Source organism: Mandrillus leucophaeus, unplaced genomic scaffold (assembly GCF_000951045.1).
Source record: "Mandrillus leucophaeus isolate KB7577 unplaced genomic scaffold, Mleu.le_1.0 Scaffold799, whole genome shotgun sequence".
In the NCBI taxonomy this organism is placed as follows: domain Eukaryota; kingdom Metazoa; phylum Chordata; class Mammalia; order Primates; family Cercopithecidae; genus Mandrillus; species Mandrillus leucophaeus.
This window is the reverse complement of record NW_012108685.1, coordinates 906,759-922,511: the sequence shown is the minus strand read 5'-3', so window position 1 is coordinate 922,511 and position 15,753 is coordinate 906,759. Positions and strand designations below refer to the sequence as shown.

At 44.5% G+C, this 15,753-nt stretch overlaps 1 protein-coding gene across 3 annotated transcripts in view; it reads right to left on the bottom strand.

Moving 5' to 3' along the window:
- The window catches only part of TBX5 (T-box 5), a 61,969-nt gene that overhangs the window by 32,357 nt on the left and 13,859 nt on the right, over positions 1-15,753 (bottom strand). For all 3 annotated transcript variants that reach the window (XM_011967322.1, XM_011967324.1, XM_011967321.1), the window contains one exon: positions 6,864-6,955. In XM_011967322.1, coding sequence (XP_011822712.1) covers positions 6,864-6,955 — 92 coding nt within the window. The remainder of the gene's footprint in view (positions 1-6,863; positions 6,956-15,753) is intronic.

The window sequence follows — 15,753 nt, the reverse complement described above, 5'->3', positions numbered from 1 at the left end:
TTCGAGATGGAGTTTCACTCTTATTGCCCAGGCTGGAGTGCAATGGCACAATCTGGGCTCACTGCGACCTCTACCTCCTGGGTTCAAGTAATCCTCCCACCTCAGACTCCCAAGTAGCTAGAATTACAGGTGCGTGCCACCACACCCTGCTAATTTTTTGTATTTTTAGTAGAGACGGGGTTTCACCATGTTGTCCAGGCTGGTCTCAAACTCCCTGGATCTGAACCCCCCTGAGTGAGTCACATTCAACCAAAAGAATGCAGCAGAAGTGATACTACCTGTCCTCCAAGGTGCAGTCAGCAAGGACCAGGCGGCTTCCACTTCCACTTTCCATGAGAAAGTCTGAACACCCTGAGTCTGCCATGCTGGAGAGGCCACATTCTGATTTTTCAGTGGACAACAACGGAGGTCCCATCCAAAAGCAGCATCAACTGTGGGTCACAGGAGTGTGCCAAGCTGGACATCCTGCCTGATCTGCCTTCTGACACCTGCAGCCCAGCCACCATCTGATGGCCAGCAAGAGCTGCACAGCTGAGTCCTTCCAAAAAGAATGGCCCACCAATCGCAGACAAAAGAGAAGTGCCTCCCTGGTGCTTCCTGCTTCCCCTTTCACACAGTAGCAACCAGCAAGGCCTGGTCTCTTCACCGTGAGCAGCATTTATGGAGCATTACTGGGGGCTAGCAGATTGCAACTGGAGGGAACTTGGGGACTTTGATGGTCTGGGCGCTCTTTGTGGAAGCGCTGTGGTTGCCTATACTGCTTTCCTCTGTTAGAAGACTCCCAATGTGCTGTGGGGGAAAGTTGCCTCAGGTGGGACACTTTGGCTGGCCTGGTAGCATCACACACAGAGAACAGATGGGATAGTTTGGAAGCCAGGGTGTCCCAGCCAACCCAGCTCAAGCTTGGGAGTCATTTGTTATGCAGCAATAATAATCAGTACACATGCGTTACTCATTTCATCCTTGCAACAGGCCTGGAGGTAGGCTCTGTAATGACTTCCTTTTTACAGATGAGGAAACAGACACTCGCTGGAGTGGAAAAGCCCCGGAGCTGCTCAGTGCAGTAGTCTGGACCCCAGCTCCTGAGCCTGTTTCCGTCCATGGACCCCTGTGTGTTGATTCATCCTCGTATGCCTAGTGCTTGGCATGCAGCAAACACTTAACAAACGTTTTAGTTGCACAAACAAATCAGATCAAAAACTGAATAAGTAAATGCGTCTCTGGGCCTCAGTTTCCCATTCTGCAAAAGGGAGCAGGTGGATCAGATGCTGTCTCCTGGAGTCCCTTCTAGCTCTACAATTCCATGCTTCTAGGAGCAGCTCTCCTCATACCTGTCATGGAGCCACTCCAGCTGGCTTTCAGAGATCTTCAGAATCTGATCCCTACTCCAGCCCCCTAGACTTCCAGACCCCTGCCCACTTCTTCCTTGTTCCAACCCAGAAAACCCTTCTTCCCAACAGATTCAGGTCCCATTCTCTCTACGAGGCCTACTTCTACCCTCTCCATAAAGCCTACTCTGCCCCAGTCCCAGCTCTAGCCGCTTTGACTCCTAGGAAGTTTAGAACTTGTTTGAATACATCTTGAAGGCTGAAGCAAAGTCCAAAGAAAGAGTTGTTCTATGAAAAACCAGGGCCCAGATGGTTTCAAACAGTAATGGCACTCTCAAACCTTTCTTTGTAGGTGGTTGAGCTTTTATGTGTGTTTCTCAAATTTCTGTGGTTTGCATACTATCTTGACGGCGTTCCCCAAACCTTGATACCAGCCATTCTGCTATTCAGTTAATATTTCCTCTTTAATCAGCCTTAATTCCCCTCCCTTCATAGCTTCTTTCTTTTCTTCCTTTCCTATAACTCAGTGTCATTCTGAGCAATAACATCTATGAAATCACAGGCCTCATGTGTCCATGGGTCTGTGCACCATCTAAAACCTGTAATTCCCGTGCTTTAGAAGGCCAAGACATGAGGACTGCTTGAGATGAGGAGTTTGAAACCAACCTGGGCAACATAGTGAGAATCCATCGCTGGACATGGTTGTATGCACCTGTAGTCCAGCTACTTCAGACACTAAGGCAGGAGGATTGCTGGAGCTCAGGAGTTCGAGGCTGCAGTGAGCTATGATTGTGCCACTGCATGCCAGCCTGGGTGATAGGGAAAGACCCTGTCCTACATAAATAAATAAATAGTTTTTATTTTAAAAAATCCTTTGTCACCAATCTAAGGGTACTGAAATTTGGGGAAATATTAGTTTTTAGGATTATATATTTTTTTAAGCCACAGATTGATTAACCTGTCTAAATAACACTGGCACACCCTTTAATGGGTCTGCTTGAGACAGGATGTTTCAAAGACTTTATGCCTTGTGCTTGCCCATAGCTCCCAAATTTTTATAATAAGCAGTGATTGCTCCCGTAACTAGAAACCATTAAAAAATGTTGGAAAATAATGAAGACATCATCTGCGTTTTCCAAACACAGGGAATTGGGCCAAGAGCTAGAGGCGGGAACGGCCAGACATTTGCCAAGCGAATCTAAAAGTTATTTCTGTGGAATAACTGCAAGGTAATGCTTAACTATCTGTAACCCCACCTCACTCCCTTCTTCCAATTGTTGGAATTAGAGGAAATTTCATCCCTCCTGCTTTTCTCCCATAGCCAGCTGTCACCGGGTGTGTAGGGGACAGGAAACAGGATTACAAGATTAGCAGTGAGCCTGCCATTCCTGCCTGGCTGTTATCAAGGCTGACTCTGGAGAGTCATATTCCCCACTTGCCACTACTGACTACAACCTGGGGGGTGGGAAAATGATCCAAAATAAATTCTGAACAAGGGCAAAATTGGGAGCAGTGGGGAGTTTTCCCCCAAATTAGTTAAATTTTACTGAATATTAGACTAGGAATCAAGCACTCTGTAGGCCTTTGCTCATATAATTTTTACAGGAACCCTAGAAAGTAGAGGCTATACTTATCTATGCCCCTTCTGCAGATGAGAATACTGAGGTTCTATGAGGTTAAATCACGTACTCCAGGGCACATACTGATAAATGCAGAGCAAGAATTGACCCCAGGTTAGTCTGACTCCAAAGCCCTCTGTTGGAACCACTCTTCTTCACTCTTTCTCCTTCCCCAAGGACATGTACAGAGACGTTGGCCAATGACCTCGTCTACTCCCCCAACCCATCAGTGGTTAGTTCAGCCCTCTGGTTTCTGGGGCAACTCCTAACATGGCCACAAAGACATACATGGCTCTTAGGCTGAGTGGTTTGACTCAACGCGTCAATTACTGGCTTTCTACTGATGACTAGCCAAACCTTCCCTCCATTCCATCTGCAAAGTTCCTGCCCATTAAGGACACCTAGTCCAGGCCTCAAGCGATCTGCAATACCTTGACGGATGGTTAGGACAGCCAATGCAGGCCAAAGAGGAGTCATCTGTCTAAATATATAAACAGCTGTGTGACCAGCCTGGGCAACCTGGGGAGAGCATACCTCTACAAAAAATACAAAAATTAGCTGGATGTGGTGGCATGTGCCTGGACACCCAGCTCCTTGGGAGGCTGAAGTCAGAGGATCACTTAAGCCTAGAAGGTTGAGGCTGCAGTGAGCCGTGATCGAACCGCTGCCCTCCAGCCTGGGCAACAGAGCGGCGAGGCCCTGTCTCAATATCAATCAATCAATCAATCAAGAAGTAAGTAAACAAACAAAATGAACATGTGTTTAGAACTTTAGGAGAGTTGGCCAGGGGCTGTGGATAATGTCTGTAATCCCAGCACTTTGGGAGGCTGAGGCAGGAAGATCACTTGAGTCCAGGGGTTCTAGGCCAGCCTGGGCAGCGTGGTGAAACCTTGTCTCTACAAAAAATACAAATTTAGGCCAGACATGGTGGCTCATGCCTGTAATTCCAGCACTTTAGGAGGCCGAGGTGGGTGGATTGCCTGAGGTCTGCAGTTCGAGACCAGCCTGGCCAACACGGTGAAACCCCATCTCTACTAAAACACAAAAATTAGCCAGGCATGGTGGTAAACGCCTGTAATCCCAGCTATTCAGGAGGCTGAGGGAGGAGAATCACTTGAACCCAGGAGGCCAAGGTTGCAGTGAGTGGAGATCATGCCACTGCACTCCAGCCTGGGTGACAGAGGGAGACTCCGTCACACAAAACTAATAATAATAAAATAAAAACAAACAAATTTAGCTGGGCACGGCAGTGCATGCCTGCAGTCCTAGGTTCTTGGGAGGTGGAAGGATCACCTGAGCCTGTGGATGTCGGGGCTGCAGTGAGCTGAGATCATGCCACTGCAGTTAAGCCTGAGCAACAGAGTGAGATCCTATCTCAAAAAAAAAAAAAAAAAAAAAAAGCTTTAGGAAAGACTCCCTTAATGACTGACATCTGAGCTCTCACGTACCTACACGTGCCCACCTGTCTCTCCTTTCATGGCCGGCTGTCATCCGTCCAATCAGCTTCCAAAGTTCCGGGCCTGAGTTGGACACAGAAAAGCCTGGAGGGCAACTGGTAAAGTTTGAGTGGCTGATTCCCAGGAGGGGTCCTGGTGGGAGACATGGGCTGACCACACAGTCTGTGGCCAGGGAAAGCTTCTTGGAGGAAGGAAAAGCTACAAGGAGACCCAGTGATGGTTCTACAAGGAGACCCAGAGATGGCCTGGTGAGAAGGAGGGGAAAGGGTTTGACGCAGACCAAATGTATGTTCGAAGGGCCAAAAATAAAGGAAAGAACACAAGTTTGAAGCCTTTCCTTTAGCATGATTGACACATATTAGGGGGACACTGGTGAAGGACAAACCTAGGAGGGGTGGCCAGGCCACATGGGAAGGGCATGGCCAACCAGCCAAGAGTCCAAACCTTATACCAAGGGCAACAGGGGGCTTGGACATGTTCTCCACTGCAAAGAGACCTTGCCTGATTTGTGTTTTACAAAGATCTCTATGGTGGCTGCCTAAAGAAAGTCCCTGGAGGAGACAAGGACTGAATTTAGGTCTCAATCAGTTAGGAGGCTGGTGGTGGCGGCTAGAGTTAGCATACTGGCAGAAGAGGGCTGAATTCTGAGTTATGCTAGAAGGTATGATCAGTAGGACCTGGTAACTGGTAAAGTTTGAAGGGATGATTCAAGACACCTTAAATCTATTATTCACCCCCTGCTCTTGACCTTGTAAAAAGGAGGGAAGCAGTGAGAGATGATGAAACCCTTTGATTGCAGGCTGGAAAGGCGATTTCCCTTCAGCTCCCACCTGCACAGCAGGAACTTGGCCTGTAGGTCTGAGAGGTGACTCTGTTTGGCAATGACCAAGCTATCTTAATGGCAAATCACCATCAGAATGGGATAGGAACAAAAAGTTGGCACTCTGAGCCCAGGGTCATGAATAATTGAACCTCTCTCAGCTAAAACACAATATTTGTTGTCATCTTTTCCACTGACCCTATGACCCAATTTCAAAATGTAGATGCTTAAAACCAAAAATAAATTTTAAATAGCAAACTCAGAACTTGCCTATTTTAGCCACAAAAAGTACCTTGTGAGTCCACGATCTTGAAGGAAACCAATTTATACAAACAGGAATCCATAGGAAACCAATTTATGAAAACAGGAACATGTGCACACATGTACCACACTTCTTGTTTTCTTTAATGTTTGGAAACACGGTCATTGTCTTGTTTTGTTTTGTTTTTTTTTTTAATATTTGGAGACAGGGTCTTGCTATGTTGTCCTGACTGCAGTGCAGTAGTGTGATCATAGCTTACTGCAGCCTCGAATTCCTGGGTTCAAGAGATCCTCCTGCCTCAGCCTTCTGAGTAGCTGGGGCTACAGGAACATGCCACGTGGGCAAGCATTATTTTTTAAAAAGCACGCAAAATTTGACCTGATAAGCCCACTATCTAAAAACAATTTTTCCATTGCATGTATTTCTAAACCTAATATTAAAACCGTAGATCTAAGGTCTTTCTCCCTTTCTGTTCTTTTAGGTCTCTTATCTTTCTTTGAATGAATATATCTGTCTATCTGCCTGACTCTCCCTTTCCATGTCTTCCAGAAAGGATAAGGAAAACATCCGAAATGATCTCATTTTGTTTTGAAACACTATACCCACCAAACAGAAAAAAGAGAAAACACTACACACACACACACACACACAACACGCACACAAACCTTCTTGGTCAGAGGGATCAAGATGTATTTCTAATTTGCTTGCCATATGGTAAGTTATTTTGGAAGCACATCAAGAGGTAGAGAGAATGTTCCACAAAATTGGCAATGCTTGTACAATCCTTTCAAATCAGACCAAATTCCCACTATGTACATTTGCTACAGCCCGTTCTATTCATCATATCAGCAACTATGACCACAGGATATGTAAAAATACCGAGCACTTTTTAGCACCAGCTTCCAATCCTGCAGTGCCCTGGACACCACATGGTGTCAAGTTTGTCTGTATTTCACCCTCAGGAAATCAAGTCATTAACTTCTCTTTCATTTACCAAGAGCTGTTGCCAAAAAAAAAAAAGCATTCATCGGCTGTGACTTATGGGAAGAAAAAGAGAAAGGGTTTCCCTACAGGGAGAGAGACAGCAGAGAAAGAAGAGAAAGCTGTACCTTCTGTTCCCTGGGAGAATGGAGAATGCCAAACTCTTTGTACCTTCTCTCCACTAGAAAATGTATTCTCCAGGTTGCCCAATGGTGCCAACCACATGTGAGGGTTAGCAAAAAATGGGACAGAGGGGGCTTATTCTCCCCATTTCTCTGTGCCTGGCGTTCTGTGGGCAGGAAGGCTGGTGGAGGGAGGTGCTGGGTTGCCGCTGGCTTACCTGGGTAATTTGAGGGGTATGTGTGGAGGAGAAAGTTGAGGAATCCACTTTCCTACCTTTGCATTCTTGACATTCTGTGCAGCTCCATGTCATCACTGCCCCGAAATCCTTTGGCAAAGGGATTATTCTCGATCTTTAATTGCGTGATCTGAAGGAAAGAGGGAGAGAGAGCAAGCTGGTTTTCACTTGATTGCTGCAAGACCACCTCGGGACATGAGCTAATAATAAATGTCATGGAAATGCAGCCTCTGGCAACCGAAAGAAGCAAATTAAGCCAGTCACGTCAACGGGACCCACCACTTCATTCAAGTGGAGGCTTTGAAAAATGTCCTCCATTGGACAGCTTTTAAAAGGGGAAAAACACCTGGATTTGGTTTGCCCATTAATTGGAGTCATACTCTGCATCATTCCAGCCGGGTTCTTTTTTTTTTTTCCAATCTTGCATTTTGTGTTTTAAACACCATCTAGGCTTCAATACTCAGTACCCCCTCCCCTTTGGAAAGCTGTGCATGCTGACATGACTGTTGCACATCCGGCAGCGTGGTAACCTCTATTTGGAAGGGTTGACTCCATCGTGTGTTTCTGCAGAAAACATGTCTTGATTATTGCATTCAAAAATTCTATTATGCCTCTTTTCATGTTCATTTCATAGTTTTGCAGATAGCGTTTGCTAGCTCTGGTGGAAAATGGTGTCTAATGAAATAAGCACCAATATGTATAATGATAACATATATAATAGCTACTGAACAGCACCAAAGCTCTTTAATGTCCAAAGCAAAGAAGAGAGGGTTCTATCTTGGAAATCTGTGTTGCAACATGCAAGGCGTGTTACAGAACAGGGTCTTTTTACACATTTTGGTTCCAGGCCCAGAACTTTAATTTAATCCATCAACACATTATATTAGTGTGAATGTACAGTAGCAGACCCAGGTGACAGAATGCATCCATATGGAGTTTGCTAGAAGTATTTCCTAAAAAATTGCATGTGAACTGAATTTTCATAGAGAGCATAGAGAATCATGCTATATACATGAGAGCAGCATGACTCAAACTTCGGTCATTCAGAGTTTTCTTTCACTATCATTGCCATATCTATACAGTGTCTGTACACTGGCTTAATATTTTTATTTAAGTCAAACCACTTTTAATTGACATTTATTTCACACAAACATGATGTCAGTTCTTTGTATGACAAACTAGAATCACTTGCTATTCAATAAGAAGAAAACAAACATATGAAATTGTCTCTACTCATACCCAAAGCTTGCCTTCTCTTTGTTGCAAGTGGGAATTAGACACTTTTAGAGTAGTTAACACAAACCAGTACTGAACTGAGACTCCCTCTCTAATAGAATACTAGAAAGATAATTTTAAAAAGAACAACTTTCAGCCAGGCATGGTGGCTCATGTCTGTAATCCCAGCACTTTGGGAAGCCAAGGTGGGTGGATAACTTGAGGTCAGAAGTTCAAGACCAGCCTGGCCAACATGGTGAAACCCCATCTCTACAAAAAATACAAACAAACAAATAAATAGCTAGGCATTGTGGCAGGCTCCTGTAATCCCAACTACTCCAGAGGCTAAGGCAGGTGAATCACTTGAACCCAGGAGGCAGAGGTTGCAGTGAGCCAAGATCACACCACTGTACTCCAGCTTGGGCAACAGAGCAAAACGCCATCTCAAAAAAAAAAAAAAAAAAAGAAAAAAAAAAAAAAAAAAAAGAAAGAAAGAAAGAAAGAAAAGAAAAGAAAAAGAAAGAAAGAAAGAAAGAAAGAAAGTTTCTCTGTGATTTCATCATATTCAAGTATCCCTAAAAATCATCTAGAGTCTATCCCAGTAGTATAGTTACAGATTTAAGAAACTATGCTTGATAAATGAATGTACCCTCTAATTTCTTCATTTGAAGAGAGGAGGAATTCTTGTCTGTTCTGCTTTCTGGAAGAGATGACCTACAAGGTTTACCTCTAACCCCAAGACTCTATATTGAAAGTAAAATTATTGTATGTATGTGTACCCATGTGTATTCACCATAAACACAAACATACAATTAATATTTTAAGATATATGATTCCAACTATACAACATTCTAGAAAAGGCAAAACTGTGGAGTCAGTTAAAAGGTCAGTGGTTGCCACACGTTGGAAAGAGGGAGGGATGAATAGGCAGAGCCCAGAGGATTTTTAGGGTTGTGAAACTACTCCCTATAATACTATAAAGGAAGATACACATCATTATGCATTTGTCCAAACCCATGGAAGGTACAACATCAAGAGTGGGCTCTAATGTGAACTATGCACTCTGGGTGATGATGATGTGTCAGTGTAGGCTCATCAACTGCAATAAATGTTCCACTCTGATGCAGGATGTCCATGGTGGGGGAGGCCGTGCATGTGGTGGGGAGAAGCTATAGGGGAAATCTTGGTATGCTCTGCACAACTTTGCTGTGACCCTGAAACTGCTCTAAAAAATGAAGCATTTTTGTTTTGCTGTTTTGTTTGGATATGGGGCCTCAATCTAACACCCAGGCTGGAGTGCTGTAGTGCAAACATAGCTCACTGCAGCCTCAAACTCCTGGGCTCATGCAATCTTCCTGCCTCAGTGTCCCAAGCAGCTGGGACCACAGGCATGCACCACCATGCTGGGCTAATTTTTTTTTTTTTATTTTTAGTTTCAGTTGAGATGAGGTTTTGCCATGTTGTCCAGGCTAGTCTGGAACTCCTGAGCTCAAGCAATCCTCCTGCCTCGGCCTCCCAAAGTACAGGGATTAAAGGCCGAGCCACTGTGCCCAGCCAGGTTTTCTTTGTTTTTTTGTTTGTGTGTTTGTTTGTTTTTTGCTTGTTTTTGTTTTTGTTTTTTTTTAAATGGAGTCTCACTCTGTCACTCAGGCTGGAGTACAGTGGCACAATCTCGGCTCACTGCGACCTCCGCCTCCTGGATTCAAGCGATTCTCTTGTCTCAGCCTCCCAAGTAGTTGGGATTACGTGTGCCTACCACCATGCCTGACTAATTTTGTATTTTTAGTAGAGAAGGGGTTTCACCATGTTGGCCAGGCTGGTCTCAAACTCCTGATCTCAGGTGATCTGCCTGCCTCGGCCTCCCAAACTGTTGGGATTACAGGCATGAGCTACCATGCCCAGCTGAGCCAAGTATTTATTTATTTATTTATTTATTTATTTATTTATTTATTTTGAGACAGGGTCTCACTCTGTTACCCAGACTGGAGTGCAGCGGAGTGATCATAGCTCACTACAGCATTGACCTCCCAAGCTCGAGTGATCCTCCCGCCTTGGCCTTCCAAAGTGCTGAGATTATAGGCATGAGCTGCTATGGCTACCCTAAAGTCTATTTTAAAATATTTTTAAAGTATCCGTGTGTGTGTGTGTGTGTGTGTGTGTGTGTGTGTGTGTACACATTCTCCCTCCCCCAACCTTTTTTTTTATTTGGATTTTCAGAAAGACAGAGTCTCACTATGTTGCCCAGGCTGGTCTTGAACTCCTGGGCTCAAGCAATCCTCTAGCCTTGGCCTCCCAAATTGTTAGGATTACAGGTGTGAGCCACCACACCCAGCCCATTTTTGTTTAACTGTGTCTATTCCTTTAGCTTTCAGATTATTTATTTATTTATTCTTTATTTTTTGAAACAGAGTTTCACTCTGTCGCCCAGGCTGGAGTGCAGTGGCGCAACCTCGGCTCACTGCAACCTCCGCCTCCTGGGTTCAAGTGATTCTCCTGCCTCAGCCTTCCCAGTAGCTGAGATTACAGGCGCACACCACCACACCTGGCTAATTTTTGTATTTCAGTACAGACAGGGTTTCACCATGTTGGCCAGGCTGCTCTTGAACTCCTGGCCTCAAATGAGCCATCCGCCTTGACCTGCCAAAATGCTGGGATTACAGGTGTGAGCAGATTGGCCTCAGATTTTTTCTTGACTCTTCGGAATGAGTAGAAAAATCTAAAAAATCCTTTTGGAAAGTCATCTTAAGATGTGTACTCCTGCATTCACTTGTATTTTAAGAGTCTAAACACCCAACACCTAATGGGATTTTCTTTCTCACGCAGGCTTTATCACAATGAAATTTCACTCAGTTGACCATAAATCATCTTTTAATGGACTTGCAAAAAGTTAAGGAGAAATAGGTCATTTAAAAGTGGATGAAGGACACCTTTTCCTCCCACCCCCCACCCTGCCCCATCCCAGTCTCAGAAGTAAATGTCAAAGATGGTGAGGCTGTGACACCAGCATTTAGCGAGGATCTGAGCATCAGAATTAGTGCTCAGTCCATGATGTCCACCGAGAACTCAGAACAAAAAATTGCCCCAAGGAAAGAAGAAAAGGGGGAATTTTATGTTATCAGCAAAAACCTTTTGCTCAAATCCATTCCTTACACCTCAAACAGATTGGCTATTCCTAATCTTGTGCTTACCATCATAGCTTGCAAAAATATGATTGCACAGGACAAGCACATTTCTTATATATTCACTTAGGTATGTTGATCTTTACGTGTAACTTCTTTTGGAAACTGATTATAGATGCCTATATGACCTAAGAATTACCCTTGAGAAATGTCAACATACAACATACATTATCTGCAGGTCAAAATATCTGTCCACTCACATACTACAGCCATGTTTATTAAATTCCTTTCCTAATATGCTGTGTGTTAGATCGTGGACACACAAACTGATACACCTGGATTTTCCAGTTCCACCAAAAGACTTCAGTAAAACTTTCTTCTATTCACCATGCAAATGTACTGCCTTCAAAATCAACATAAAACCGGATATCCGGGAGAGATTTGGGAGTGGGGGAAAAACAAACATAAATACCAGCTCCAACTGAGACAGAGGTTGTAAAAATTAATGAGAATAATTGTTGTGAATTCTTGCTTTTGAAAAAAATTTTTAAAACCCTCACGAGGACCAAAAATCTTAATTATGTCTCTCTATTAAGGGTTCATTTCCTGGTCCCGACCAGAAAGCTCATACCTCATAAATATAGACTCCTTACACAATGATTTAAGCAGGAGGAAAATGCCTTTTAATGGCAAAGTTAAGTTAATATCTGGGGATAGACATTGCTTGCATACACAGCCATTGTTGCAAGAACAGGGAAATGAAATGCCCACGTGACGTTTTTTAACACCTAAATATTTCTAGGGATTGCTCTGGGAGCTGCTGACAACTGCAGTGAAAACTTTACAAAAACGTGTTTCACAGAATGAACGTCGCTGGGGAAGATTTGAGTTTTTAAATATCTTTTTCAAGCTGTCAACCACCTGGGGAAATAAGTCCCAAATCCAGTCCGAGATCACAGCTGGGCTGAGGAAATGTGTCTCGTCATTAGGGGCCCTGTGGTATATGGGTATGTGATTGCAGCCTAAGAAATGAACCCTGTAGCATACCTATCTCCACCTGGTACCTACATCCAAGGAGAGAAAGATCATTCTGAAGGCAATGGGCCCTTTGACCGTAAAAACGGTGGCCCTTAGTTTTCCAAATTGTCTTGGCAATTTAATCACATGCATTGCTTTTCTTTCCCTGCTCATTTATCCAAGGCAAAACGCTAGACAAATAGTCCTTGAATTGATGACATGATCAGGGAATGAGCCAACTAAACCACAAAGACTAATATTTGCAGTTGTTTTTCAACCACAGGAATAAGAACTTATTTAAATTCCCAATCTTTCAGATTCTAAACTAGCCAGGAAGTTAGAATGAGTAAGCAAAGAGTTTTCTGAAGTCTGTGTTTCGGATGGAATCGCCCTGTTAATAAACTGATCAGCTAACTAGTCAATCAAGGGTCTCATCAATCATTACTAATGCTCTGTGCTAGCTCTCTGCCAGGTCCCGCATGACATGCTTGCCGGGAATTATCTCATTGAATCCTCACAACAACCCTATGAGGTGAGTTCTCTTATTATCCCCATTTTACAGGTGCGGAAATGGAGTTAAATCATTTGCCCAAAGTCAAATAGGTTTGAACCAAAGCAGTCAGCCTCCACAGTCATCCACCTTAACCCTATGCGATGGTGAGCTCAGCTGGCTTCTACCCATGAAGTCAGAAGTCTCAACACCCGGTCCAGGTGGGACAATAAAGTAGCAAGACTGAGTCCACAAATCACATGCAACCCTGGCCCGCTTATTTAAATCACACATCATATATCCATGTGGGAAATGTTTGCAGGGGCCCTGCACTTGACTGGGAAAGTGCACAGTTTTGGATTTGCTCCTGAAAAAGAAAATAGGTGTCTTTGGTGCTCTAAAGTAAGAAGTGGGGGAGGGAAACAGAAGGTTGTCTTCCATGAAATTTCTCTCCCGGATGTCAAGGAATCTGTCAGGCTGGCTAAACAGACCTTTATGCACAGCTCAACTGGGCTCCCTGACTCAAGCAATACAGAAAAGAAAAGCAATTATTGTGTGTGAACCCTTAGTGTGGCCATCAAATACACATATATCCAAATGCATATTTGAAGACACACATTCTTAGACACATGATTCCCTACATTGTGCTAAAAAAAAAATTCACACATACATACCCCATTGGGCAGGCAGGCATTCATGCACATCAATCACTAAATATGTGCATTGGGAAGACATTTTTTAAATAGAAATGTAAAGGGTATTGGGCATATTCACAAATGGTTGCAGTGACAGTTTCACAGGTATACATATATATACCCAAGAAGCTTATCTAATTGTCTATTTCAAATATGGCAGTTTATTGGATGACAATTATGCCTCAATAAGCCTGTCAACAGAGAGAAGGAGAGAGGGAGCGAGTTTTCCCACATCTATCCACACCTGATGAGTCTTAAGACCATAAGCATAAGCACACAGAATTTAGGGTGTTTCTTCCAAAGGACCTGAGCACTCAGATGGCTTTTTAAGCAGGTCATTTTAATATGTCTACCCCTTCCTGTTCTCCTGTATGAACCTGAGCTTTCTTGGGGTAGACGGGGGAAAGATATGATATATTTTTGGACCCCTGTCTGGTTTGAGAGCATGTAAGTATATACATATATAGGAAGAACTGAGTTTCCTTATTGCTATTTTTTTTTCCTGGGACCATCACCACAAAGCTAAACACAGGTTTACAGCAACCATTGAGGGAAACAGGTTTCAAAGCAGCCAGACTCAGATTGGCCTGAAATAGTTTTACATCTTTCAGGGCATTCGACCCTCAGTTTTGCTCTTGCTGGTTCAAAAAGTGGAAGGATACTCAGAAAAATCCTCCCACCCATTTAAAAAGGAATGGTGTGTTGAGGGGAATGAGTTTTCTTTGCAAGGGCAGGAAACTCCCTCTTAACCTGGGTTCCCAGACAGGCCTTGTGGCCTGGAAAGACTGTCTATCACAGCTTGACCAGTTCACAGACAATCTGGATTTGGACATTACCCACAGCATTTTGGAACAGTCCCGGCCTCAGTTGGGGCATTCTCTGCCAAGCCAGCCTGCACTGGAATGAACTTCGAGGGGTGATGGGAGGATTTGGGGTGCTAAGCCTACCTCTCACCCTTTTCTGGCCTCTCCTGTCGGGTTTCCAGCTCCTGCAGTTCCCCCTCCACTCCAGCCTTGCTGGTGGGGACAGAAACTATGAAGGAGGTATTGGGGGGTGGGGGCGCACCATCCCCAAATCCATCTAGGTGACCTGCCCTCAAACATCCCATATGGACCCCCCTCCCACCTTGCCCTCCCACAGCCTTCTAAGCCCAAATCACTGCTTAATACTCCTAACAGCCTACAACCCTATGAGGGCAGGTGCCCCTCCCCCAGCACCTATTGTTTGCCTCTCCAGATTTTAGATATTTTCATAACAAGGCTTAGGAAACATTAAATCCCTCCTGCCACCCGCAATAAAACGAATCCACAAGCACTTGGGTATCTAAGGAACAGAGGTGAATCCTGACAAGTGGAGACAAGCTTTCTCCTAAGGAAAAAGAGAAGATCCTCCCCCTACCCTCCAAGCTGCCGCTATAGGCAGCCTGCTCCAAAGTTGTTGTCAAGCTTTGAAATGCCGAAACCAGTGCCTGGATTTTGAACCTCACCGGGTCTGACTTTCACACAATCCATCCAGCAGCATCCCGCCCCGACACCAAACTGCAGCCACCTTCTCCCAAGCAATTCAGGTGTGCCTCCCCTCACCAAGCTGTGGTTCTGCAGGCTCTTGTCTAAGTCCTGGGAATGTTATCCCAAGCTGCTGGCGGCGCAGGTTGCTCTGTTTTCATTTTAACAAGGCAAACCTTGCTCAAGAATGTGGTCTGGAGTCAGTGATTTCTGAAACAATTAGGGAAGCATCAGGAATGTCCAATTCTAAGGATCCCAGCAACTTTGCCACCTGCACTGTTGCCAGTTGAGTGGCAAAGTTGGGTGCAGTGGCTCATGCCTGTAATACCAACAATTTGGAAGACCAATGTGGGAGGATCGCTTCAGACCAGGAGTTCAAGACCAGTCCTGGCAACCTAGCGAGACCCTGTCTTTACAAAAAACAAAAGTTAAAAATTGACTGGGCATAATGATGGTGTGTGCCTATAGTCCCAGTTACTCTGGAGGCTGAGCAGGAGGATCTCTTGAGCCTGGGAAGTCAAGGCTGCAGTGAGCCATAATTGTGCCACTGCACTCCAGTCTGGGTGACAGAGTGAGACCTTGTCTTGGAGGGAAAAAGATTAAAAAGGCGGAGAGGAGAAAACTGACCTCAGCAGAAATGATGGCCCCAGAAATGAAACGGCAGCTCCAGAGCCATGCAATAAGCAACCTTTCTTCCCGCTAGGCATTTCATAAGGTCAGTGGGATGCCTTCTTGTGGCATTTGAGTGTGTGGCCCATGTATGGTTTGACAAGTTTGTTTCTAACAGGTGTGGGTGCATACATGTGGTTGTGACTGTCATGCCAAGCCCATGGATATACTAAAAACAGCTGAAACTCTTAGGCTGCAGCTTTGTCCCCACGCCAGCA